The sequence below is a fragment of the Rhamphochromis longiceps genome, linkage group LG1 (genome assembly GCF_057381845.1).
Source record: "Rhamphochromis longiceps isolate RC_006_pf linkage group LG1, R_longiceps_female_GT1.1, whole genome shotgun sequence".
Classification (NCBI taxonomy): domain Eukaryota; kingdom Metazoa; phylum Chordata; class Actinopteri; order Cichliformes; family Cichlidae; genus Rhamphochromis; species Rhamphochromis longiceps.
The window spans coordinates 16,970,644-16,997,958 of NC_140557.1; the positions used below are offsets into that span (position 1 = coordinate 16,970,644).

The following is a 27,315-nucleotide window of genomic DNA, read 5'->3' on the forward strand; positions in this document are numbered from 1 at the left end:
TGTACTTACAATGCTTTTAAAATATTTGGTGTAAATTTCAAAGATAAATTCAAAATTATTGAAAATAATTTGATTGTCTTCATGCATTTAGCTGTGCTTAGGATTACTTCATTTGGTATAGAAGAGAGTTTTTTGGCTCTGATAACATTTATCGGCTCTTATATTGGCTGTGTGTGTGTGTGGTGGTTGCTGGCTGTTACTAGGCTGTCTTTTCCCTGTGTGTCAAACCAATCGATTGGTTTGTTTGCTCCTCCCTCCAACTTTGATGTTACCATTGATTGTTCTCATCTGCCCCTGAACTCAAAGGTTAGAGGAGCTGAGCTGCACTTCTGAATTGCTTTGACCTTCGCTCTGCACATGCTCAGTGGGTTTACAGAGCCCAGAGCCAAACAGACATGGTGTAGCCAGGCCCGTGGGTGCGTGACAGCCAGACAACGGTGTGATGTCTTTTTTTCCCCTTTAACTCACCCACTGAGGATGATGTATATGTGATTGATTTTTCTCCTACCTCTCTCTCTAACATGTTTCCGCTGCAGTGCGCTAAGCAGGACTGAGTCCAGGCTTGATCAATGCATTGTTTTTCTTTTTCAATCACACTCGAGTGAGCTGAAGACACGAAAGGTTACACAGGTGAGGTTTGGCAGGGTATGGAAGCAAAGCAGCGCTTCTGGAGGCCCCCTCAAGGCCGGTGTATGAGTTTGCCTGGGATGTTTGTGTGTGCGTGCGTGCATGTGTGTGGGGGGAAAAAAAGGAGTGAAAGAAAGACTAACATGCAGAGAGAAGTTGAACAGATTCATGTTTTTCTAACAACTTCATCTTCTGGTCTCACCAGTCTTAGTTCATGCTTATTATGTGCCTCATGTTTGTTCTTCACTGGGAATCATTTTCCTTGCCTCTATGTAACCTTAGCTTTACCATCTCACATTAAATTACAGGTCCTTCACAAGTGTCTCAGTTCTCACCTTCCCTTAGATAATCTGCAGGAAGACTACTCTTCTTTCCTCTGTTTGCCTCACAAATGGTTTTCTGAAACACACACAAAGGCAATATGCTCAACAACTTGAGCTGTCGGCCACAGGAGCAGGAAGAGAAGACTTCATATCAGACACGAAGATCAGTCATTTAAAACACACTCAGGTGTTTCAGCACTCTAAAAAAATAAAGGCTGGAAGTCATCTACCCTGAAGGGGTAAAGAGTGCGGCGTTGTTCTGATTATCTCTAAGTAATGACGCTCTTAAACCCCGTACCCAAACACTTAGTCATTAGGAAAAAGATAAGTATCTGTGGGAGTGGAAGGGCTCTGCTAAAGCTGGATGTCTGGAGGGGAAGGACGTGGCGGGCAGGGAAGGTTTACAGGGTTGAGGTGGGCTAGGTGTGGGAGTGCAGGCTTTGGCCAGTGGGTTTCAGATGTCATGGCAGATTCTTTCAGGGGGAAATTATAGGGTTTAACTTCTCTTGTACCCAGAATGGCAGTATTCTGATTTAACTTCCTCAATAGACACTCGGGCAACAAGCCACTCAGCACCATTGTCAGGGCCACACTTGACTCCGGAGATACTTCACCTCCTCTCACGCTCTCAACAGCTCTTCAAGACTTTGTTCATGGAGGGCCGCCGACAGCCTTTCATGGCAGATCTGGAGAAAGCAGAGCAGGCAGTGAAACCCCTCTTAAGCTTTATAGCAGTAAGCATGTTGGTGTTTGGGGGGTTTACACGAGTGGCCCTCATTAACCTCTTAGCGTCTTTGTGCTTTGAGTTGGCACAGGGCTGCTCTGTAGATAAGCTTTACTGTAAAAGACTTTCTTGTAGACAACTGAGCACAATTTGTGTTACAGTAAAGCAGTCAGCGCTGCTGCACTGATGCAAATGCATCCATCTAGATTTTCCGGGCACAGTTGTGTTGGAACACACACTTTCTCTTACTTCATAAATGAGTGATTTTGTGTCCCATTCACAATTCTCCAAAACAACCCTAACACACACACACACACACACACACACACACACACACACACACACACACACACACACACACACACATATATATATATATTCCCCATGAGGTGTAACAGACCTAAAGCTCTCTGAAGCATTTAGCAACACGCTGGCAGGTTTACTCCATGCTGCCAGTGCTGAGGGGAGTGCTGAAGCATCTAATGCAATTTCAACCCAACATGGCTCTCTGCGAATAAGCATCACTGAAGAGTAACATCTACTGTATGCTGATCCACTGCAGAGCTTTCTTCTTGCACTGACGCTCTTGCCCCCTCCCTCTGTCCCTCTTCTCTCTCTCTGATTTGTGCAGAGACTGCATTTGCCTCCAGACTTGTCTGAGACAGTGAGTCGTGTGAGCAGGGGGGAGCTGGCAGGAGCAGCCGCGGTGGCGTCAGCCTGTGGCTCCGGCACTTCCGGCAACAAACACCTGGACTTCTAGAGCTCCCACACAGTCGCTATAGGCAACCAACACCTGGAATGCCGCAGCGTTGTCCTCTTCACTGCGGTGACCAGGTTGTTCCCTTGCCCACATAATGTCAACATCTATAACCCTGCCAGCCATTACCACCTGCCAACTGACACAGCCAGGGGTGAAGATCTAAACATCCACAGTACCTCTTCTCATAACCGACACATTTCTTCCTATATTTCACAGCTCTTCTTTTATTTACACTTAGTCTACATGCTTTTTGTTTTTTTCCTGACTCTGAAAGCTGATATTCACACAATCCACGCTGTCATTACGGACTCATTTCACTTTTGTTGCTAGCAAACCTTTTTCTGTTTTTCCTGCAAGCTGCAGAAACATAGAAACACTGTGTTGTTTTGAAATGTAATGTAAATGGCTGGTAAGGTGATGATTACTTAACCTAAATAAAATACAAGCTGGGTGTTTTTTTCAGGTTTGGTACATTTTGTAAGTTCTTTGTTGTTTTCTCTGCCTCTAGAGAATATGTTTACAAGCAAAGTGTAGCCGTTAATTTTTTTTTTTTAACCTTTCTTTACAGACAGACAGTCGAAGTAAATATTGAATAATTTAACTAATCTCTGGGCCTCTGTCGACTCACTCCACTTTACAAAAGTCTATAAATACAGTTTATTTTGCAGGTTGATCAAATTTTCTTATGTAAAAGTAAATAATAAACAATAAATATACAGAACATGGCACACACTATATTGTGTATATCGCCAACTCTGAGGAGAAAATAGACTGTGAGACTGGGAGGGACTGATCTCTGGTTTGCCTGACTGGTTTCAGGTTTGGATAGGGATGCCTCCATCTGACCCTGAGACTGTGCCTGTGAGTGATGTATACCTCCAGTAAGCAGAGCAGAGCAGGAATGTGGGCAGAGGGTAGGAGAGCTGAATTTGGGTGCAGGCTTCACACCTCATCAGGCATGTTTGCTGGATGAGCTGCTTTGCCATGACAAGCCCAAAAGAACAAATTAGGTCAAACGGTGACATGGAGAAACAGAGGAGAACAAAAAAATCAACATGAAAAATTAAATGTTTCATTTTTATTTTCCTCAGTCTGCTGTTGATGCCAGTTTGAATATTTTTGCTCGTAAAAACTGGCAGTATTGGTAACCATCTGCAACACTTGTCGGGAGAGGGTAGTGTTACCTGACGGATTCATACATGAGTGGAGCGCTCTTGTATCAGGTGTATATTATGAGCAAGAACGAGTTTTCGTACGCAGGTCGCTTACGCATGTGAATGAAAGATAAAAACGCATTTTTTTAAAGTTATTGTTGCTGATGACATATTCAGGGTGCAAATTAAAGGTAGATTAAAATAGAACAGACTCATTTTGACACGTGTTTATGTTCCTGTTTCACTAGCATGCAAGTTTGTTGTTTTTTTTGTTTTACATTATTTAGCCCAAGTTTCTATGTCAGCATGCTGATTCACATTCTGTCTACTCGGTTCAGAAGCACTTGAGCTGATTGTTTTTTTAATTTATAAAATGTTTTGAATCAAATTTAGAATTTAGCATATGACTTATCATAGAGCGGATTTGTCAGCGTCCTCCCACAATGCAGCGGCTTATGATTAGCCAAGTGTTTGCCTGTTTTGTCACCTGTCTTCTGATTGATTCAGTTTTGTTGCTCAAAATGCAATGCGCCTTTATTACTAGGTATGTTACCAGTCTGTAAATGAAATCCGTATTACTGTCGCATAAGATGAACATTCGATGCTGTAGGTATATTATGCAGCTCTTCCTGAAGTAGTGTGGAGATTGCACATCTATATGTTTCTTAGCTAAAGCCAACTATTTGAATATAGTTGCTTTTACTTGGGTTTTATGGATTGTATTTTATCACATACTATTAAAGAAGTAAAAAGTGGGGTGTTTTCTTAACCACATTCAATAAATTTTTTCTGCATTAACTATTTCTCTGAGAAGTTTAGTGTAAAAGCAGATTCCCCTTCAAATGTGTTGTTGTGTGTTGCTTTAGAGATGAGAACCAATTAAGCCATACTTGTCAAAAACATCTTACTCAAAGCTTATACTACTCTTTATTTGTATTCATAATGATGAGGGAGGCATGACTTCATGTTTGCTTCAAGCACACGCTCACGCTGAGACGCTAAGTAGCCGGGCGTCAGCATTTGTTCACTTGCTGTGGGAATTCAGATTCAGATTTCTCCAGGTCAGAATTATTGTGTCTCATTAAAAATCATATCGAAAAGTAAAAAGTTCTCTGCAACTTTTACAGAAACTTCTATTGCCTGACTTTGTTCCGCACAAGAATTACATTTAAACCATTTTATCCCGAAGCTGTGTATTATTTAGACTTCCACTAATTGCAGTCTTTCTTGCATTTTGAATCTCTCTGTAATTATTAATGTTCCTCTTCTGTCTTGCCGCAGTCATCGAGTCCGCTCCGTCTTCCCCTCCTCGTGCTCCCGAAACAGACTTCCTCCATTTGTGTGATAAACTGGATTAAATGAACAGAGAAATTGCTTTAGTCCAAGAAAAAAAAAATCCTCTTAAAAATCTGATTAACCTCCAATCCTGCAAACTTCTAACTGAACTATTTAATATCGAGTGAGACATCTACATGAAGTTGATCAATTTAGCAGGATGTTCGGAGCTGGTACATGCTGAGTGAATCTTACCTGACCTCACTCTCTCATGGATAACTTTTCCTTTTAGATGGTTACTCTCGCTCTCTCTCTCTCCCCCTCCATACCCCTTTAAATCCATACACATACACACACAAGCCCCCCACCCCCTGCTGAGGCAGCAAGTGAAGCAAAATAACTCACTCTGCCACACAATCGCTCCTCCACCTCGCTCTAGGCACTGACTGCTTTATTTCATGACTTTTTTCCCCCCTTTCTCTTCTCTGCTCCCTCCTTTTCCTCATTGGTCCCGTCATCGGTCCTGTATTTTTTTTTCTTTTTCCATACCATCGTAACTCTACTAAAACAAGAGCAAGGGACGTTGAATTGCTTGACCTTTCTCATTGTGTGGTCTGTGTCGACTTGGTTCGGCCCCACACATCAGGAATGTGTTTTTTTTATTTTGGACGCCTTTGTTGGGAAGGAATCGAACGTGTTACGTTCACCAAAAGCTGTCGCACTGGCACCGGCCCGTGTTAGAGTTGTTCACTTTTGCAGCGACGATGCAAAAAAAAAAAAAAACAGAGTTTCTCCTTGCTCAGTAAAAGCTGACACAGCATTAACCAGGCAAAAAGGCTTTCTTTAAGACACAATTTTACTGTACAAAATGTTTTTTATAGTTTTCACAAAATACATTTAGAAAGCTCCATTTTAAATAAAATTAAATTGAAATATTTAAGAGACAGCGTGTAGACGTTTTATCTCAGAAGCAATGCTCAGACGTAAACCCAGTATGTGTCCATGTTCTACGTACACACTGAAATAAAAATGCAAAACTCAAAAGAGCATGACAGATGATGCTAGAAAAACCCTCCCATGGTCTTCAATTATAAATAAGGACTGCGGGTTTCGACTGCAGTCTTACGAACTCGAAGCCAATATAGTTGAACAGAACGTGTTTACAAAATTTTGCAACACAAGACTAATATCTTTTTTTTAAAAAACATTGTGTACTAGATGAAATACAAAGGCTTTGGTCTGTTTTACAATCAACAATGATTAAATCTGATATGTACTTGTAAACAACTGCCAAACACTTAAGTTTAAAACTCTGTCAAGCAATGTTTAATCATAATTATAGGAATTAAATATTTCTAGTTGCACATTTTTTTTGACCATAGGACACTATAATACAACTATACCTAAGAGACAAATTGTACCTGACCCTAAAGAAAATGTATTTTATGATGCATGGAACATTTATAGAATATTCTGGGGGGGGGAGGGGGATAAATGAAATCAACTTTTATTGGTGAAATCTTTCTGGAAGATTTCTAGGGAAGACAAGTACTTTACATTTTGACATAAACAAACTGGATTATATCGAAGATGCAGTCTACCATTTACAGACTACAGGGTTTTTTTGCACCCGTGTTTTCCACATTTAACGTTCTTCGTGGTAATCAAGTGTCAATCCAACCACCAAAGCAAAAGGGTCCGAGTTGGGTTGCGTGTCGCACCTTCTTTGCACACTTGAAGCTGTTCATAGTGATCCGTGTCTAATAAGCCAGCAAATGCAGGCTCATGTCAGAGGAGCCAAGACCACAGCCTCAGTGGGTAGATCGAGTTTGAGTTTCCTCTGCTAAAATATCCATTCGCAAGAAATAAGACCAATAAATAGTTGTTGCTTCTTTTGTGTTTTTTTCTTTGACACAGTAAGAGTCTTCCCTCCAGCTTTTCGTCTTTAATGATATGCAACAGCGTCCAGAGACCATGCAAAGGCTGGTAGAAAGTCTTGATATAAGCAGATTAAAAGATAGTCATGGCAGAATCTCTCAGGTTCTCCTCTCTCAAACAAACGCAAGACCAACATGGTTTTCTAGCAGTCCATCTATCAGTATTTGATCTTGGTTTTTCATATTAACATACAAATGGCCATTTACAAACACACCAGAGAACAAAAGGAAACAATGACTGAAGTTGGAAATAGAAAAAAAAAACAAAACAGATAAGAAGTTTTTGTTCCATATAAATTTAACACCGGGCACTTTACAGAGGTCCATTTCCCCCCCCCCCCCCTGGATCTTTCCATCGTTGTTCACTCTTCCAAGTCCTCGTTTGAATGTGCCTAGAGCTACATAACAGCACACTGTCCCACTGGAAAAACAAAGCCCAGACGTCCCAAAGGCTCTCCCAGAGTCCCTTTAGCTCTCTTTTTTTCCCCCTCCTCTTCTGTCTGTTGCCTCCTTTCAACCCTCTCTCGCCTTCTTTACTCTCCTGTGCCGTGTATGTGTGAGGAACACTGCCGGAGGGCGATGGTGGAGTGGGTGGTTACAGGGTGAAGTAGCTCTTCTCTCTACTGTAGTCTTGACCAATACTGAGACATGTCAGGCTCGCTTCCTGGGACTTGGACTGGGACAGACACTCCAGGAGAGATGAGTCCTGTGAAGACAAAGAGAGAAAGATTGATGTCAGATTGGAAACACGTAAGGAAGTTTAAAAAAAAAAAAAAGCTGTCTAAATGCTAAAATTAGATGAGCAGGTTTACCATGCACGGTTAGTACGACAGTTAACTAACAGAGCATTGTGCTTTAAATGCTTGCAAATAGGTAGATGAGCATGGGCCTGCAATGAGTCACAAAGCTCTGCACGTGGTGGCTCGGTAAAATGCTTGCAAGCTCGATAAATTGAGGCTTTGGCAATGGCATTTAAACAGAGAGAATACAACAGCAAATGAATCAAATTAATTAGCAATTTAGCACAGAGGAAATGTGGTTATGCATGATTAACTCTTCATGACTATAACCGGTATATATGGCTCTCAGTAACATCCTAATGGGGTGGAACTAAACTATGGGCTGGAGTAGTGGGGTTGACATGATGGCCCAGAGTGGCAAAGAAATGAGCCTCGTTCATGCAACTGCGGAGAGAAAAATGATGTGCGATGTAGAGATATAGATCCTCAGACATTTAAACCAAAGGAAAAGGAAACTTGGGATGACAGATCATGAATCAGACATGACTCTGTAGTATCCCCTGATTACTGGAAAGGTGGCAGATATTTCAAAGAGTGCAGTGTTTGCTTTTTTAACTCCCAAGCAGGCTGCTTTAAAAATAAAAAATTAAAAAAGTGAAATTTTCTGCCTACCTGTTGAGGTGGTACCAGAAGTGGTCATAGATTGGCTGTTCATATGTGCCTGCATATGAGGGGGCGTGTATGTTTCGTAGCTCCGCCCGTTCACAGGCGGACTGGTAGGCAGCATGCAGGAATAAGAGGAGGTCTGGCTGGGCTAAAAATGAGGAGAGAATGTTACATTAGCTTAGCCAACCATAATTTGCAGCTCAGTAGTCTGTAATCTAGTTTGTCTGCTTTTAACACTATCAAATTATTTCACGAATCCTTTAGTTACAGTATGCAGGCCTATGTAATTTTGTACTTTTTTTTGCCACTCTTATAGTCACACCAGTCACTGTAAAAACCCAGCTTTAAATTCATTTTATTTAAGCACTCGTATGTAATGTATGCAGAGTATTTGACTTACTTGCATAGGTAGATTGTTTGCCATGGTGAAGCTGGGCATCGGCGGCAGCGCACTGTAGGTGTTTGTGAGTGCGGTGTCAGGTCTACCCAGCATTGACCCCGAGGTGAAAGACACTGTGGATGAAAATGAAAACTCGCTTGAAACCGCAGAAATCTCACACACACTGAGCTCCGGTGAGAGAAGTCATCTCATTAGCGTTAAGCAGTGCGTGCGGAAGGTGACGCCTTATTTGACAGGCTGATGGGCCCGGACAGATAGCTCTACAGCGAGAGCCTCAGGTGATTGACTTCACGAGCTTCAGCTCTGCCGGTGTACCCTCGTGCCTGATTCGGTAATTGCTCAGATAGTCAGCTGAGAAGTTTTGCTCAATTATCCATCAAAGGGAAGCAACGGCGCTTCTTCATGCGAACTAGAGCGCACAGCCACCGAGGCCTCCTTTGCCCTTTTTATATGAATCCGCAGGTTGTGGCATGATACTGTTTAGTAAATATTTAACCCACTGAGCCTATGGAACCCATCACAGTATTAATGCATTAAATTTTTTTTAACAAAGTAGTGTGTGCTTGTGCAGCGTGTGTGAAGTAGGACTGCACTTTTAATAATTTCAGTTGAAAAATTAAATTTAAGTATTATTTTACCTTACTGGGCATATGGTCAAAGTAATATCTCTGATTAGGTTGACCTACCCGGTGTGGTGGGCTGTGGAATGGCCTGGTAGACGCTGGTGCCGAAACTGCTGCTGATGGGAATGTGACTTGAGGAGTTATTGGCCTGCCGGCGCTGATTCCGCAGCTTCTCCTCTCGCCTCCACTTTGCTCTCCTATTTGAGAACCATACCTGCAGATGAAGGATGGGAAAAGCATAATTTTAGCTTCAAGTTTAAAACCTCTTTTAAACGTGCTCATAAAAGTTGCGATCACTCACTTGTATTCTTGCCTCGGGCAGGTCGATTTTCGCTGCTAGTCTTTCTCGCGCGAAAACATCTGGATAATGAGTTCTTTCAAATTCTGCAGTGGGATTAATCACACAGGTATAAGTGTTAGTAAATATAAGATTAGGTCAAGGGCAGTTAATTTTATTCAGAGCTATTAGTGAAACAATTGCGTGTCTTTCGCCCTGGATCCAAAACATTAGGTTTTTAATTAGGCTTCTTATTTAACGCAGTGTAATGAAGAAATGTAGTCCCTCACGCAGTTTGCGTTTTCTTTGAATTTGCTTACAATAACCAAAATGTTTGTATTGTGTTATCGATGAAACATTAGTCTGGGTGTTTAAAACGAATTATACAAATTATCCACTGCATATTTGACCTTTTTCCAGTGCTTCGATTTGCTCCTGTGTGAAGGATGTGCGATTTCTCTGTAGTTTCCTCTTGAGCTGCAGACGCATCTGTGTCTCCTCTGAATCCTCCCCGTTCGAGCTGATGGAGTTTGTGTTTTCTCCTGCACCGTCCTGTTGTTGGCAGCCATCTAAAAAAAGGAGAGAGAAATTAATGGAAATATACATTCACTTAAGCTTAACTGAATAATTAATTATCGGGGCTCGTGTTGTATCAGCCTAGCGCTAATTGTACAGACCTCGGTGGTACATCATTAATTAAAGCACCCATCATGGTTAATTTGTTTCAAAATTGGAGGAATTATTGCAATTTCTTCCTAATGTTTGCCACTTTACAGACGACTGGCTGCGTGAAAAAGGAACAACATCAAACCGGCTTCGTGGTTAAACTGTTGATAAAATATTGTGGGAAAAACAGGCTGGCTAAGGGGAAAGCTCCGCGTACTTATCGTGTCCCAACAATGGCGTGTGTTCTCAAAAGGTTAAGAGAAATGTGACAAGATGTGCTGAGCCTCTTTTCAGAGCCTATGAAATGTATTTAAAACCCAAACTCTCTACACAGCTCCAAAACCCCCTCCCTTTTTCCTCCAGGACAGAGCAGTGCCTCAATGGCCGTTCCCATATGGGCGTTGGTATGGCCATTGAGGTGACCACCAACTTTTGAATAGAAGAAGACGCTTTTCAGAATGATACAATGCCTTCAGGAGTAAGGGAAACCATTAAACTATGGACACAGCCAGGGACGAGCAGTGAGCCCTCGGTGGGTGTAATATATGGGATGGGATGGGATGGGATGGGGGTGGGTGTGTGTGTGTGTGGAGGGGAGCTTTTGGAGGAGATGACAAAAGGATCCCCTCTCTCTGGAGGCACACAGGCTATAGTACTTTGGCATTGTGCGCACGAGGATCCCAGTCAACAGAGCTTTGAGTCCAGTGTGTTAACCCTTATCCACTACCATCATTAATCACGTCCCCCGGCCAGCTACACGCCAGTCAGGATTTCTGTCTTCAATTGGAAACAAATGAGTGAGGAGAGAGCATGCAACCCCCTGAACAACCAAAATAAGGCCAATCTATTCACTGCTGCTGTTTGTCCGCGGTGGGCCTGAAGGCCCCTTCACTCGCAGGGCGAGGCTTATCGACTAATGTCTGTCTTGTTGTTGGACATCATTACCACACCAAGAAGTTAATGCGAAATTAAGCAGCGGGTGCGTTGATAGAGGTTTATGTAATATCTCAACGATGGCGCTCTGGGGCCACGAAGTGGCATTTCAGCATTTTCTTTTTCAGAGCAAATTTTATTTGTGTTCTAAAAAACCCAGAGCCGAGCAGCTGGAGCCCTGTACTCCAGGTTGTTGCAAAACTGGGGAAAAGGTGCAAAAAAGGCCGAGTAACTGTTCACCTACGTGGATTATAAGATCAGCCAATTACTTAATGTGTTTCTATGAACTATAGAGCGATAGCACAAAATAAAACACGTGTTTGCCTCATAGAAAAATAAACCAAATTACACATTTCCTCATAGTTCCGCTGCGTGCAAATTCTCCCTGCATCACGCAGGCCTCCAAACACATTTAGTGTGTCTATATGTGTCCGTTTTTGTTCAGTGAAGGAAACCTGATGGGACACATTTCTTGACAATTTCCATTGCTGCATAATAGCCAAAGTATTCTTCTATAGGCCAATAGTTTGTATCCACGCTATTTGTTTCTTCACTCCGGATAATCTATAAAAAGGAGTGAATGTGCAGCTATTATCCATGCGCCAGACCCACTGACGCTAGGATGGGATTTGTTTTCTTTATAGAAGCGCTGGGAAATAAACTCATTCTTTAGTATCACGATGTCTCAGCCAGTGAGGCGGAAAAGCAGCAAAAAAAAGAGATACCGAACCAATTGCGGCACCTTTCAGCTGCTGAGACTGGATCAAAACACTCTTGAGAAACCGCTTAAAACTGAAAGAGAAAGTGAGAGACTAAATCCTATAGACGGGATTTAGAGCCATATAGCCAGCGACTGAGCATGAGAAAGAGATGAAAGACAGCATCGGTGTGGAGTTTTATTCGTTTCTCTTTGGATAGAGTTGTCTTCTTTTGGGGCCCTGTCACTCTCCATGTAGCCATTATATGTGCTTACTCGGCTGTCTGATTGAAAACATATTTTCGTTCCCTTGAAACAACTGTTTTACCCAAATACTTAATCAAACACAACTTTGTTATATTTAGATTTTTATATCATTGTTATTATTATTATATGTTTTATTTCTGGAGATTTTTTTAATCTAGGTTGCAAAACAATATATACAACAGATGAAAATGATGATCATTATTATAATTAAATACCTAACATTAAATAGTTACATCTAATAATAATAATAATTATTATTATTATTATTATTATTATTATTATTATTATTATTGTTATTATTATTATTATTATTATTTAAATTAGCCGTTATAGCTTCATCATTAAATGAATTATTTTAGCCATGAATATGATCTTTCCCGCTTTACTGCTCGTTGACAGCCCCACGTGACCAGTTGCCGTCACACAAATGCTAATTTGTTTTTGTTTTTTTAGTTAATTTATTAAATCTTGTCGGACTTAATTCCAACCCTTGCATTTCCGCTTTACATGTGCAAATAAACCGTGATCGCAAACTCCTGCCTGCAAAGTTGTAGTTTCTTATAAGAAAAGCTGCTCTGTATTTGGCCTGCAGTGGGCCGTCAGGAAACCCTCTGAAGTGGAACATTTCCACAGCAGCCTCACCATCTACACACTCCTGCATGTTGCCATAATGAGAGACAAAGCCCTCTCTAATGAGCAATTACACGTAGTGAGGACTGTTCCCATAACTAATCATTGCGTGTGAAGGAAAAGCATTCCTTTGTGCTAACATCGCCGCACACAGCTCTCCCCCGGCTCCCTGCCTCCCCATCGGGGAGGAAAATGCAGGCTGTTGGATGGACACCTCTGCTGAAAGGACAAGCTTCTGTCACGCACATCCATGTCTGGGACAGTGGAGACATTCAGAATGCATGCATAGCCTATGGCTTCCTCTGATCGACTAGTTTTACATTTTCAGTCTTGTTCAGAGCATCAAAAGCATGACCATACAATACCTTCCTGCAAACAGCCACGGGTCGGAATCACCGGAAGAGTAGGCCGTAAACCTATTCATATTCATACATGGCAACTTGTGGTGACCTCACTAAGTTCACTTTAAACCTAATGCATTGAATTCAAATCAGATGCTTTTGTGGGTGACCATAAATGTTACTGCGTGTCAGCACACCACCCGGATGTATACTTCTTTTTTGGTAGAGAACCTCACAACTGTGCGTGCGTCAAGGTGTCTTTATTGCTACTGCATGACAATGAGGCTCACCTTGGTTGGGCTGCCCTGGCACTGATGTTCCGGGGTACCAGCCGGGCCGGGTCCCCCAAGTTCCTGTCTGACCGTTGAGCATTCTCAGCTTGTCATACATGCCATCTGCGCCCATCTGTTGCTTTTCACTAGCCAGGTTGCGGAGGACTCTGTTTATTGATGACACCTGAATGACAAATTACATATGATAAAAGTCTGGATTAGGATTGGATGGAGCGCAGCATCGGCACGTCTCTGCTCGTGCGGGCAAAACACGTGTTCTTACACGCATAACGCGAGCATTATAATCATAATAAATATGTACAGGAAGATGTTTCTGGCAAAGCGCACAAATGAACAACGAGCCCCATCAAAACCGAGCGTATGTTTGGCTGATCACATACGCAGTAATGTGTGCCCCACGCTTTGAATCGCAGTGCACTTAATAAGACTGAATGGTTGGATGCCCTTCTCCTTTTCCTCCAGTGCATGAGAAAAAAGTCATTTCATGTGGCAAATTAAATCATGCACACAACTTACAGTCAATACACTTACACTGGGTATATTGTCGTTGGTGCAGATCCCCTCCGACAGAAGTCTGTCACGGATCTCCCACGCAAAGATAGACGGACACTCCCGCTTGTACTGCGCGATTTTCGCGACCACCTCTGGAGTGGCGACCCTGGGCTTGCTGCCGCCTATTGCTCTCGGTCTTATGGAGCCTGTTTCATAATATCTACCAAGGATCTTGCTCACACAGCCGTTGGATACCTGGACGGGAAACAAAAGACACAATTCACATACATTATTTACGACTATGAACGGAATTGCTAAGATGGCTCAAATAATTATCACCTTTTCACTGTCCAGCACTTGGACTTCATCATGGGTCTATAAATACAGAAAATATGCCTTGAATGATATATTAGGCATTTATTCTTTACAACAGCAGGCAGATTACTTTTCCGTTTGTTGTCCTTAAAACATTCCTTTAATTGCAAAGTAATAAGTGGTTTTACTGGCTTAAAGCGGTCGTGAACTGCTACTGGAAACCTGGCTTTAATTGAAAATTCAAATCGGTTTGTTTTCAATATTTTTGCTTTTGGATATTATTATTAATTTCCTTCTATTCACTGAGACCAACGTCTCTATGAAGGCGTTTTCTCTTCATAAAAAGGAGTGGGATTGTCACCTGGAGTATCCTGGAGATGTCGCAAGGTCGAGCACCACTGTGAGCAAGTTCAACTATTTTCTGCCTGGTGGAATCCGGCAGCGGTCTGCCATTAACAAACACACCACCAAGCTGGTTTACGCCACTGTGACCTACATGGAGACAAAAGCACCGGAGTCATCAAATCATGTCGCAGCTCCTCTTGAAATATATGATAAAGCTAACGGCTTCCAAGTAATGGTGAGCAGAATGATTTAAGCGTTCAGAATAATCGAGTTATAGATGCAATGTGATATGATGCAGAGCACACAGCAATAGAGAAGTTTCACAATAAACTCTCACACGATTTTATAAAAATATCTTAAACCGGAGTGCACTCCAGAAATCTTTTTTTAAGCTGTTGTGAGGTTCGGCGCATCATCAGCTATTTAGTAACACATGCAAAAACATTGATCAAACCACAGCAGCACGACATACACCGAATAAAAAAAAATATAGAATTTTTTCCTCATAGTAATTTTACAGCTCAGTCGATGATCTGGTCAGAAAAAACTCATCCAATCCTGTAGCAAACCGGCAAACTTGGGCTTTAAAACACCCGCACCGTTATCCACTCCCATCACCAAGACCTGCACCTCTCTCACAAACAGTGCTTTAAAACAATAACCAGCCACACCGACGATCCCATAAACACTCCACTACAATAATGTGTTAAATTAGCATCAATTCAAAAGTATCTTGTAGGAAAAACGATATTAAATCGCTAAAATCCTTCCCATGACAATCCTTTATAAAAAAACATGCCATAATTACGCACCAAAAAGACAAGGAAACAATAAGATTTTAGCTTTAAAATATGAGGTTTTATTTTTGCTTATTGTCTAAAAAATTTAGTGATATTTAGAAATTATCCTTAAATTATTGTATGGAATCGCTCTAAAGCACAGAAAAAGCCCGCAAACCTGAAGCCAAAAGGGAGAGCTGACTCCCCGGAGTGCCTGAGCTGCTCTCTGTTTCTCCGCTCCCTTCCCCTGCGCTGCCGCCCGGTACATTGACTCCGGGAGCAGAGGCTCCTTAGCAATAAATAAGCTCCAAATATAGAAGAGGGGGAAAATATGATGAGCCTGCCTGACATTTGTCTTTAAAATAAAGCTAGCTGCACGTCAAGTTTGAGCTTAATTTCTGGAAATAGGCGGAAGTCGCCTCGGATCATGCATGGGAGGCTAATTGAAAAGATCAGTTGGAGCACTTGTGGCAGGCATGTCACTTTATGACACCGCTCTGCTTTTGAAAATCGCATCGTCACGACAAATAGTAGCATGATAAAACGACCCTTTCTGTCTGCATTTGGATATCACTCAGACAAAATTGGACGCTACTCGTTTACCCTCCGAGGGAGACTTCGTTTTTAAGGTGGCCAGGGGCTACGCGCGGTCACACAAACGAGGGCGCGCCTGGATTCTTAACATATTAAAAGTGACATGCAGTTTTTCCCCCCCTTGTTTGTATTTGACAACAAATGCTCACAGCCACCGCAGTCCTGTTGTGTGGAATCGGTTGGCGTCTTCTTGCTGAAATGTGCCATAGGAGTTGGCTTTAAATGCGGACTTTATTTTATATAGATGACACAAAAGAAAGAAAGAAAATTAAAAATAGGGGGATCGGGCCTGTTTATAGCTACTTGAGTGAGAATAAACCTGTTTAACTGAGCAACATATCCCTTTTGGCCGCTATGTGTTATAATCTTCCTGCGTGGATCTGATTGATAGTAAATCCATTATCATCCCCTCCTGCTCTTTGGTAATTCCAGGATTAAGTGGAATTAATAGACTTCTTACGCTGAAATTGGCCTACCCACATTAAGCAGCCCTGCTCTGCGGGTTCTCCAGGGTTGCTCCGTCACCTCTGGTTTATAACCATCATATAAATCCTCCGGATCGATAAAACCCGTCAGATAACGACATCACATAAAAATCAAACTCTCCTAAGGTTAAGTCTTAATCATGGCACAATTCCCTCAAGTGCCCGGAGTCGATCTCGCCCGCTGGCGCTGATTATGCGCCTTGTATTCTATTGCAAGTCGACTAATAGGAAAACATATGGTGTCAATTTGGACGCTCCCCACTATATACACCCAGGAGTTATTAGCACAAAAGCCAGCGAGGCCGTCGCGACCTTTAGACAACCCAAAGGGCCGGGCCCAATGATATCTCCTCGGCAATTCGCACCAGACATCACACGCCAAGCCAGGGGAGCATCCTATTAACATCAATCCAGTGGGTATTGTACACAGGTTTGTTAAGGCTCTGTCATCTCTATAACTGACAACTGATAAGATTAAAAGAAAGAAATCACATTGCTGTGCCATTTAACGTAAGAAAAAAAATCTAGTAGGAGAAAAACAAAAGTAAGCCACTCGTGTTTTTGGGGTTTTTTTTCCCCGCAGCGCTTTCTTATGAATCACAGCTCTCTACACATAAAACAGTCCACCTCTCACGTGGTCCAACATTGGATTCAAACATACTCGGACTAATGCGCACAGGTTACAGCACAGACACGTCATCAAGGTATATGGAGAATAATATAATAAAATTATTCCACACACCTTCATCACAGATGTCATACACCTCTTGTCCAGCAGCAAGAGAGAAAATGTTTCATGTTTATCCTTTTTGGTTTCAACACACACCAGGAACAAGACAAATCATTCATCTGCAAGAGGCCACTTTAAACACATGAGGCCTATAAGCAACTTCATCTACCATGTTTTGGGTTGGGTTTTTTTTTTGATTGGCACCCACGACAATATGGTTGTTAATATTTATCTTCCTCTCTGAGTTCAGCCTGCACCTAACAGTGAGGCCTGCGGTTATAATATGAGCATTTTCTTTCTAGTTCATGCTGTCTGTCCGTGAAGAATATGGACTAATCTACATAAGACATTATTGCTATTCCCTCATGTTTCATGCAGGACTCTTCTCTACGCAGCTAATCTTGTATGCAGCCTGGCAGCCAGCTCTAACGCTAATGCAGACGGCTGTGCAATTATTTAATACCAACTCAAGCAGAAACAAAAATCTCCCTCTCAACCCAGCACCCCCCTCTAATCCCCCCTTCTCTCTCTCTTTCTCTCTCTCCCTGGAGAAGGAAGGACGACGTGTGATTAACTTGTTCAATAATAACTTGCCTACCTATCATTTGGGAGGGAGATAATAATAAATTAACAGCAATGAAAGCGCCATCAAATAACTTAAAAATATTATCATCCCTGCTCTTAAAAAATCCTGAAAATGTATGCTGCACATGCATCTGCCCTCTTTAAAAAAAAATCAAATTTAAAAAAATAGTGTTTCTGAAATGTATGTTAACAAGCAGTGCAATAAATAAATATAAAAGATAAAATTATAAATAGAAAAATGTCAGTGGGTGTTGCTTCCATGCAACCACATTGCGGCTGTAATCAAAAGTTTCAAAATAAAATATATAGAAAACAACTTACTGTTCTGCATCATTGAAGCTACGCCAGACTCCCACGTGGCTTGGTTGTGGTATTCTAAGCATCACAAGGAAATAACAAAAGTGGTTAGCAGCAAATCAGAAAACTGGTGTACAGATCTGTTTTACTATTATTATTATTGTTTTAAGGTGTCAAATAATTTGCAACATTTCTTTGAACAACAAAAAAAAAGTTTCTCATGTCGTCCGATTTAAATTTTATTTTTTTTAAATTGCGGATCTGGTTCTTAAACATTTACTGATCCATAATTATGATTTTGTTTTGTTTTTTAAATAAAAACATCCTGAGTGTATGTATGTATTTTAATTAAACTTGCCTGGAAACAGAGTTGACTGTCCACGCTATAACAATTTAGTCAATCATCTGCCGTTTTCACTACTTAATGTCTCCCTATAGGACAAAGCAAAACAACACATTAGCACAGCCACAGCTACACTGATGTACTTACTGTATTTTCAGATTTATTTATTTTTTTTGCCCTACTTTTACAGATAACCTAAATTTTGGTGCCAAACAAATCAATTAAAATCGACGCGGGACAACATTCATCTTCGTTATTTTCACGTCTCTGTTAGGCCTGTTTCCGAAAGCACCTGTCACAATAAATCTCAGCTAACAGCCTAGCCATGATGTGATATTGGGCCTGTAACTCCTTTACAGCATTGTCTCTTTAAAAAAATAGTCCTGGTGTGCCCCCCCCCCCCCCCCCCCCCCCCATTTTTTTCTTGTTAGTTCTTATAAAGAAATCAGCTCCTCATCGTCCCAGCAAGAGGCTTTAGTGTAGTTTTTAAAACTTGATAGCCTTCCTCTTGCGGAGTCTGTCGTGGAAACTGTACAGTGACACACGCTGTCTACCTCGCCTCACTGATCCGCAAAAGTCCACACCAGGAGGGGGTACAAAGCTGGTGTACAAAGCCTGCTGGACTCCCAACAATGCACCCCCTTTTCTGCCTCCGTATACCTCAAACCCGGGGCGAAAACTCGGCCTCCACGACTAGAAACACGCAGCTTCCCCTCTAAACACACCAACAAGTTCAGATTAATACAAAGAGCCGGAGGCATGCATCCACCCCCTCCGGGACCATTCACACATACACACAAACACATGCACTCTCTCTTTTTCACACACGCAGACACACACACACACACACACACACACACACACACACACACACACACACACACACACACACACGACCGTGACCCCTGCGCCGCTAGTGCGTGAATGTGGGGTTTTGTTTGCCCTGCTTTTATAGAACAAGATTTTTTATTTTTTTTTGGAAAAGTAATTTCTTGTTATAAATATTTGGTGGTTATTTTGTGCTGCTGGTGCGGGTTGTAAAGCGGTTTTAAAGACACAACAGCGCAGTAGGGCGCTCAATTGGAAAAGACAAATGCATTAAAGAAGCTTCTGAATGGGGGAACAGATAAAAAGGGGGCCACGGAGGGAGAAGTCTGAAGTTTTCATTTTCTCTCTCCGTGCAAAGTTGTGTTGTGTGCAGAGTAAAATGGCCTGTAATGTCGACGTCTAACAGATTGTGTTTAGTCTCGGGCTAGTCGGTGAGATGCACGTAGGGACGCCGTTACGTTCAGATTGTGTAGCTTTCTTTCATGTTGTAACAAATAGCCTGCTCGGTCATTAATCAAATTCAGATTCCTTCACACTGGCCCGCATAGGCCGAGTTACCCACTGATCTTAAAGACACGGGAAACTTGTAAATAATACTACATATTTTTATTAGCCGCGACTTAATGTCACGGCGGTTTTAGCAGGTGTGAATATCTCTGTATGTGTGCGTGAAATAATAATAATAACAATAAAAATAAAAAGAGACCGGCTTCAGCCTGCAAATACACTGCTGCCAGTAGCTTATAGCCCTGTAAGGTCCAAGTGGTTAATCATTTATTTAAGGTCGAAAGCTCAAACGTTGTTGTTCCTGAGGTTAACTGCGATCTAATCTGCATTTCTTTCCCTTTAGTAATCCGCAACAACAATGTGTTAATTCAACATGCTTATTCTGACCGCTGGATCCTGCGCTCACAACATTCATACAAGGAAGGAGAACATGTAGGCCTGAACTACAGTGGCCCTGCTGTTGGCTAACAGACAAAATATGCACATGAAGGCGAATTAATTTTTTTTTAAAAAAAGTCACATGTCACAGAAAGCATTTATTGCATTAGAGCTTAATCTGATTTAAGAGTAAAGGAGTAAGTTAACATAGAAAGCTACAGAGTGATTTATTCTTTCATTGCAGTTTTATTTTAATTATTTTATGTATTTTTTTTTCTTTAAAAATTATATTTAAAATTACAATAGAGGCTTTGCACTAAAATATAGGTTTTGCTTATTTACGTGGATTAAAAAAATAGTTTCAAAGCATCAACAATTTGTGCTTGTTTCTCGGTTTGTCTTTTATTAATTTTAAATTTTTTTGAGACATTTACTTTTAAATTTGAGGCCAGCCAAGGACTCTTTATCTGAGTATTTTAAAATACTCCACAGCTTGACTGCTAAAATGTAAAAGCAGTTCAGTCGCTGTCATTAAAGCGGAGAAGATTAGAGACAAGGAGTAAAGTTGTGTTATCCCCGGCACACAAACAAACACGCTGAACACGGGCCTCCTCAGCAAGTGCTTCATGAAGGCTTTTTTTTTTTTAAGAAGGCGCTTGGGTGACTCGCCTGCATGAATCAATCTGACACCTTTCCTCAACGGGTCATTGCGCCCCATTCTCCACGATGATCACTGTCCTGGCCCAACGTGACTTTTTACTCTTTGCTGTCATAAATAAGCAGCAAGCTATCCGTGGGCTTAAACCCAACAACCAAAAATCGAGCAGATAAAACCGACAGAGACGCTAAAAGGCTGTTCGCACTTTTGAGGAAGTCCAGGCTGCACAGTCCAAACGATAAAACACTCTCTACCTCACACTGACCCTCCACTTACAGCCGCGAATAAACCCGATATAATAATAATAATAATAATAATAATAATAATAATAATAATTTAGGCTATCACAAATAATAATGCATAATTTAACAGCAACAAGACAAACTTTTAGTCAGGATCTCACCTTTTTGGGGCATCCTGCGTCGTTATCAAAGTCCTGGGTAAACTATGGGCTGCAGCCTAGTTGTCCACACCAAAGAAAGAGAGAAGGGGGAGAAAAAAGCGGCGACCAGGATCGCTCTCTCCCGGGAAGTTTCGAAGAGAAAAAATTTTTAGTTTCCAGTGGTCTTCGGCGGAGACAAAGGGGATATCCCTGCGAAGGAGACAGAGATTGACAGTGAACTCAGATGTCAGGACGCACGGAGTTTGGCGAGGATGCGCGCTGGCGTGTGAGAGAGCGAATGAGAGAGTCGGGAAAAGAGAGATGGGGAAGAGAGAGAGAGAGAGAGAGAGAGCGGAAGGAGGGGAAGAGGGAGGGAGAGTGAGTGAGTGGTGGTAGGAGGAGGTGGGGGTGAGAGAATGAACACACCTATGCTGATTGGTGATGGAACAAGTGTATTAATGTATGTGTTCCTGGTCTGCTGTGTGCGCCTCGCCTCGCCTCCCTCCGCCGCTCTTCACTGGCCCATTAGCGCGACCCGACCTCTGTCATCATCCCCCATATAAACACTTCCCCCTGCACCACAGCCAAAGCGGGAAACGGGGCCGAGCCAAAGCGAAAGAGAGAGAGAGAGAGCGAGAAAGCGGGGAAGAGAGAGAGAGAGAAAGAGAGAGTCGCGTCTTCCCAACCCACTAATCAGCCCACGCATGCAAATACTCTGCGCTCACTTGCTGAATATTGCCCTATTGCAAAGGAAGTGCCTCGGAAATGCCCATTGGACGGAAGGCTCTATTCTTCCAGGCTGAATTGGGTCCGCACAGGGAATCTCAGGCATGCTCAGCGCCAACCTGAGGCTAGCTGGAGCCGCAAGGGCGGTGGGTGGTGGTGTGTGTGTCTGTTGTAGTGGGGGGGACGGAAACTAGCAGTGGAGCAGCGCACACTTGGAATGCTGGAGCTCGTAACACCAAATTAAAATTACAAAGAGCTGCAGCGTGCCTTTTATGAAGCAGCCGATGCACTACAGATGCGATTAACGTTATAGAGACGCACATCCGCGCTGCGTAAAACTTTCAGCGCCCTTTTTTCCCTTCTGGACTGAATGTAGCGCGATGTTGCACCTGCGCAAGTGCCGCAATTGGGAGTCATCTTTGAAGGTTTAAAAACTTTTACTTTGAAAAACCACCACTTTTAAACTCTTATACCACAGCGATTGAGCTCCAAAGTAAATCATCTAATCACCCCCACCAAAAAAAGAAAAAGAAAGTTGTTTTACTTTGAAAATCATTTTGCACTTGTCCGGCCTTCACTCACACTCAAAGCAACCAAAAATGTCCACCACGTGCTTTTGTTGATTCTTTTGAGTATCACCCTGCCCACCCCACCCCACCACCCCCATCGTGTCAACAAGAGCACCGTACATAAAGAGTCCGGCCTTTAGGCAGGCTCGGGTGCTTTTTATGGACACATTTGCGAGGCACGGCGACGTCACTCCTGCGACCTGACAGCAAATAGCACGCGTAAATAAAGTAAAAGCAAATGAGTGCGTAGCCATGGCCACACGCTCCCAAACTGAGCCGGCTGAATGACCGACTATTAGCGCACACCTCAGCGCACCCAAAATCAACCCCCTCTGCGCCCGTGTTTGAGCGTACACTCCCAGCTTTGGCCAGCACCAGTCTCGGCACTGAGGAGCCCCGTTGCTTATTCCAAAAAGGAAAACCGAGGGGAAGAGAATGAGGTTTGTGTGGATGCTGAAGCCAAAGTGGAGAAGCAGAAAAGGGGGTGCGTGAAAGGGCAAAGAGGGAGAGAGTGAGCGAGAGAGACGGGAGAGGGACAGACATGAGCAGGGGGAGGGGGAGAGAAATGCGTTTTCTTTTCCCTTTTCTTCTTCTTCTTATTGGGATGGGAGGCCGTGAAATGAAGTCGTGGAGGCCTACACTTGACTTTCTTTGACATGTGAAAAAGTAGGAGAAGTCCGAGCTCATCAATAAAACACTTCGGAGGTGAAAGAGGGCTCCCTAACAACCATCGCATTCCTGACTACGGGTTCAATGAGTAGACAAACGACGCTGCCAGAGAGAGGGTGAGAGAGAGAGCGAGAGAGAGAAGAGAGAGAGAGAGAAGGGACAGGGGGGAGGGGGAGAGGGACTGCCCGGCTTGAATGGGGCCCTCAGTGGGCCGGCGAGATAATGAGCTGAGAGGACCGGCTCAAACTGTCACTGAGGGTCCCGCGGTGAGGAACAACACTTTGGCCAATACTCCTTCATCAAACAACCCGTAAACTAAACGAGCACATTCATCTGTTTCTCCTTCCTGCATTGTTTCTACTCACTTAGACTGGTGGCTCAGCCTATAGGCCTACCGTGAATGGCCGCAGCTTATATCAGTTAAGAGAGGAGGGGGGGTCCCAAGCATTTTTACGTCAAGAACCCCTCCATTAGAATGCATCAGACCACAAACACCCCCTCACACACAACCCAACCCTGTCGCCCCTCCTGACAGGGGTTTGTGCAGTGAGAGACCTCGTGTTGGTTATAATTTACTGTAAAAAAATACATCAAGGACACGGCGAAGTTGGAACTTTCAATTAGCAGTTATTATGAAACATCAATGCAATTCAAGTTCACAGGTTTATGGATTATGTTGTGGCTAATTTGAGAAAAGATATTTGAAAGGAATTAAACTAAAAGTCGACGTGTAATACAAAAAAAATCTATGGTGGGTTGTTGACTCTTTGACGCAAGAATACTCGCAAGGTGAAACTTTCTGCGCTAAAGTTTGCGTCCTCGTGGACGCCTCGGTCAGCCGCGCGTGCACGGGATGTGTGCCACTTTTAGCAGCTGCTGGTTTCTAGTAATAAGACAGGGAAGTTGTCAAAAGTAGAATGTCATCTTCTCATAATCAGTGTAACAGTACTGAGCGAGAAAACACATTCAACATCTTGCCTAAATGTTAAATTCTTTCTGGTGAGACGCTTGAATAAGTGTATTTGTGAGGCACCTTTGTAGTGCAAATGTTATTGCTACTCACTTGTCACAGATTGCAGCTGTCAAAAATTCACACCACTAACCTGCCATCATAGAAAGACGGATTCCCCGATGAGTGTGTCAAGTAGTTTTCTTTGGAAACAATACCTCCAGCATGTTATTGATTTCTTTGGTTAAGCTGTAAATCCGCTCCAAGAGCTAATTCGTTGTCTCCATTCTCAAGATATTTCTTTTTGGTTTTTCATCTATTTATTATTTTTTTATTTTTTTATTCAGAAACCTAAGTGATATGCCAAGTCGGTCAACGGCACCTCTCTATGAATATATACATTTCTTATGTGTACATTTATCTTTTTATAAGGTAGATTGCATTGCTGTAAAAGTCTTTAAGGGTGATGTTGGGAAAGCAATTAGCCCAATTCGGATTAGCAGCAACTAATGTCACAGGCCTTGAAAGGAAAGCCTAATCTCGTCGCTATTTTCCCCTGAGGCAGTGTGGTATTCGTACCCCTGCAGAAACTTTTAAATACAATAAAAGAAAGAAAAGAAAAAGAGAGAGCTAGCTGAAAAAACAAAACCTTGTTTTGGTGAAGGAAAGATAGAGTATTTTAACTCATTTTCACTTCACAACTTGACACTATATTTGGACACGACCCCCACACCTAAAAGCCTGCTTTGATTTATTATTTATTTAAAATTGACAACTGTGTGATGACCTCCACTGGAGGTCACAGTTTACTCACCTTAGGGAAAAAAATTATATATACATGTACATATGTATATGTGTATATATATATATATATATATATATATATATATATATATATATATATATATATATATATATATATATATATATATATATATATATATATATATGAGCTTTCTATTATAAATATTGTTGCAGCATTGATTCGAGTTAGTAATCGCTTGGAAAACACGGTGATTCACTCAGACAATAAAAAGCCTGGTGTGGTGTGCATCTTCATTTTCTGTATTTAAATTGTATCTAATATAGGAGGGGAATTTTTTTTTCTTAGACAATTAAATACATATTAAGTGGTGTACACATACAAGCCCCAGAACTGTATTACACCTACTTTCACTGGTGAGCAAATAATTATATAAATATGAGTTTTCTATATACAATAAATTTGTTATTTATTATAAATAAATATAAATGAAATATTTATGAATATAACAAATGTACTTTAATTTACCTTTTATTATAAACGTTCTACTATTCTTTTTAAAATAATCTTATTATTATAGAAATTCTCAATTAAATGATTATCATTTGTGTTTTTAAGCAGTATTGTAAATGTTGATAATAATAATAATAATAATAATTATTATTATTATTATTGTTGTTGTTGTTGTTGTTGTTATTGTTGTTGTCATCGATGTATAAAATTTCGACTTTTACGTGTAGCTGCATTCTTGCAAAGCTCTGAGCTGTCATTCATCAGACAGAGCCGACCGGTCACATTTCTCCTCATGATCACGTCGCCGGTTTATTTGCATAAATCATCCGCGCGTTTACGATTGTATTATTCTGTTTTCATGAGCCATAATCAAAGAGTCACTTGCTTGTTCGACTTCTGCGCCGATATTTATCCATCTGCTGTTTTGAAAGCGTGGTGGCGCACGTGGAGAGCGTACCGCAACAGAAGCTCCATTAGTGGCAACTCATTTTTCATCAGAGTGAGTAAACATAAAGAAACGCAACTCCATCACGGAGTGGGCAGCCGCATGTAGCTTCCTAAGGTGGCCCCCGTCTTGCTCTGTCGGGATGCCAAACACGCTCAAACCCTGCTCTTTATTATTTTTTTAAGCATGTTGTTACAGTTAACGTCCTCGTGGCTCATCTAATGGCTTCATTTTCTAGTCACATTCACCTCCACAGTGTGGAGTGCTTTGTACATCGTTTAAGGTAAATTTTGTTTTTATTTAGTTTATCCTGTGTAGTTTAACCCCACCTAACAATTTGTAAAGTTTGTGGGGACACAGTGAAGACTACGGCGTGTTCTTGTGTAGTTCCCAGAATGTGTACAGTCCACAAAAGGCTAAAGCCCTCAGCAAAAGGCTGAGGGCTGTGATAAACACCGGGGCTAATGGTGTCACAGCGCTGATCGGCCAGTGTGACAGGAAGACACGCTGCAGCCAAACATACAAGAACCTTGACCCGAGGCTTCCAAAGACTTCCAGATACTGTGTGGAAATGAGTACATGTGTGAGGGGTGTAAATAATAATGCAACTGAAAGCTCGTAATTAGACGAGGGGGTGTGTGAAGAAATTAAATGGTAATAACCTCAAACATAAACAGCAGGTCCGGGCCCTCCGAACAAAATCAATCTGAAAACCACCAAGGCGCGCGTGTCACTTCACTTCGTTGTTTTTGAAGATTTGAAGCACGTGCTTGCAATTTGCTTTCACAACTTTTTTTTTAAAGTGTTATAGTTCTTTAACAGTACCTCTGACTTTAAACGTTAACTCACAGCATTTCAACCAAAATATCGCGCTGTTTCTCCAAAATGTCACAGACGTGTCATGTTGATGAAAAAGCCCACAGAATCAAATCTTCCGGTGATGGACATCGACGTTTCCATTGCGCTTATAGATCGTGCATAGATGAATGGATCTCACTGTACACATTCCTGATGTATAGGCTGAATTCCCCTCCAGGCGTAACTCGCACAATAATAGCCGCTTTTTAAAAGAAATGACGAGCGCTTAATTCCTGTGTGAAGATCGCTAATTACACGTTGTGTGCGCGTGTGCGATAGATGACAAAAAAACAAACAAAAAACAAAAACGAACTGGGCTTATTGTTTTCCACTTTGTTTTGGTGTTTTCCTACTCTGTAATACACAAAGCAACGTGCAAACACTTAACCAATAATTTTCCCAACTTTCCCAGTGCGCCCGAATTGAAATCAGTCTGCATGCTTTTAACTGCGTTTTTTTTTCAGGATTTAATAAAATGAAATAAAATACAAAAATACAGAAAGGATACCCTGTAAATATTCTCAGAGGTTTATCGTGTAAGTTACAGTAGATTTAAATTTTAAAAAGAGACTATTTAAAAGTAGGCTATAGTCCAGCCAAACTCACCGGAAGAAAGGCAGCAGAGGCGTCTGACCGATATCCTGTGCATATAAACTCGCTTCTTCCCTCCCCGGATCTCTCCTCCGTGTCACAGAAACAGAAACTTATAGGTCCCGATGAAAATCTATCTACCTTTGAATCCGTCGTGAAGTTGAAATGTCAGTGAGAGGGG

At 41.9% G+C, this 27,315-nt stretch overlaps 2 protein-coding genes across 6 annotated transcripts in view; one reads left to right on the plus strand and one right to left on the minus strand.

The window, feature by feature from the left end:
- The window catches only part of elp4 (elongator acetyltransferase complex subunit 4), a 54,770-nt gene extending 51,771 nt beyond the window's left edge, over positions 1-2,999 (plus strand). For both annotated transcript variants that reach the window (XM_085400530.1, XM_085400521.1), the window contains one exon: positions 2,306-2,999. In XM_085400530.1, the coding sequence (XP_085256656.1) occupies positions 2,306-2,434 (129 nt within the window). In that variant the 3' untranslated portion in view covers positions 2,435-2,999. The remainder of the gene's footprint in view (positions 1-2,305) is intronic.
- Positions 3,000-5,701: 2,702 nt separating this feature from the next.
- On the minus strand, positions 5,702-27,315 carry pax6b (paired box 6b). 4 transcript variants are annotated; one of them, XM_085400563.1, is made up of 14 exons: positions 27,150-27,315; positions 21,073-21,261; positions 18,314-18,387; positions 17,980-18,033; positions 14,502-14,632; positions 14,165-14,200; positions 13,865-14,080; positions 13,331-13,496; positions 9,917-10,075; positions 9,531-9,613; positions 9,293-9,443; positions 8,607-8,719; positions 8,213-8,354; positions 5,702-7,506 (listed from the first exon to the last, which is right to left on the minus strand). In XM_085400563.1, the coding sequence occupies exons 4-14, from the start codon at positions 17,990-17,992 to the stop codon at positions 7,421-7,423; spliced, it is 1,296 nt and encodes a 431-aa protein (XP_085256689.1). In that variant the 5' UTR covers positions 17,993-18,033; positions 18,314-18,387; positions 21,073-21,261; positions 27,150-27,315; the 3' UTR covers positions 5,702-7,420. The 4 variants fall into 4 exon arrangements, with proteins under 4 accessions (XP_085256689.1, XP_085256669.1, XP_085256675.1 ...); XM_085400543.1 differs by lacking the exon at positions 18,314-18,387; XM_085400549.1 differs by lacking the exons at positions 18,314-18,387; positions 27,150-27,315 and adding an exon at positions 21,478-21,634.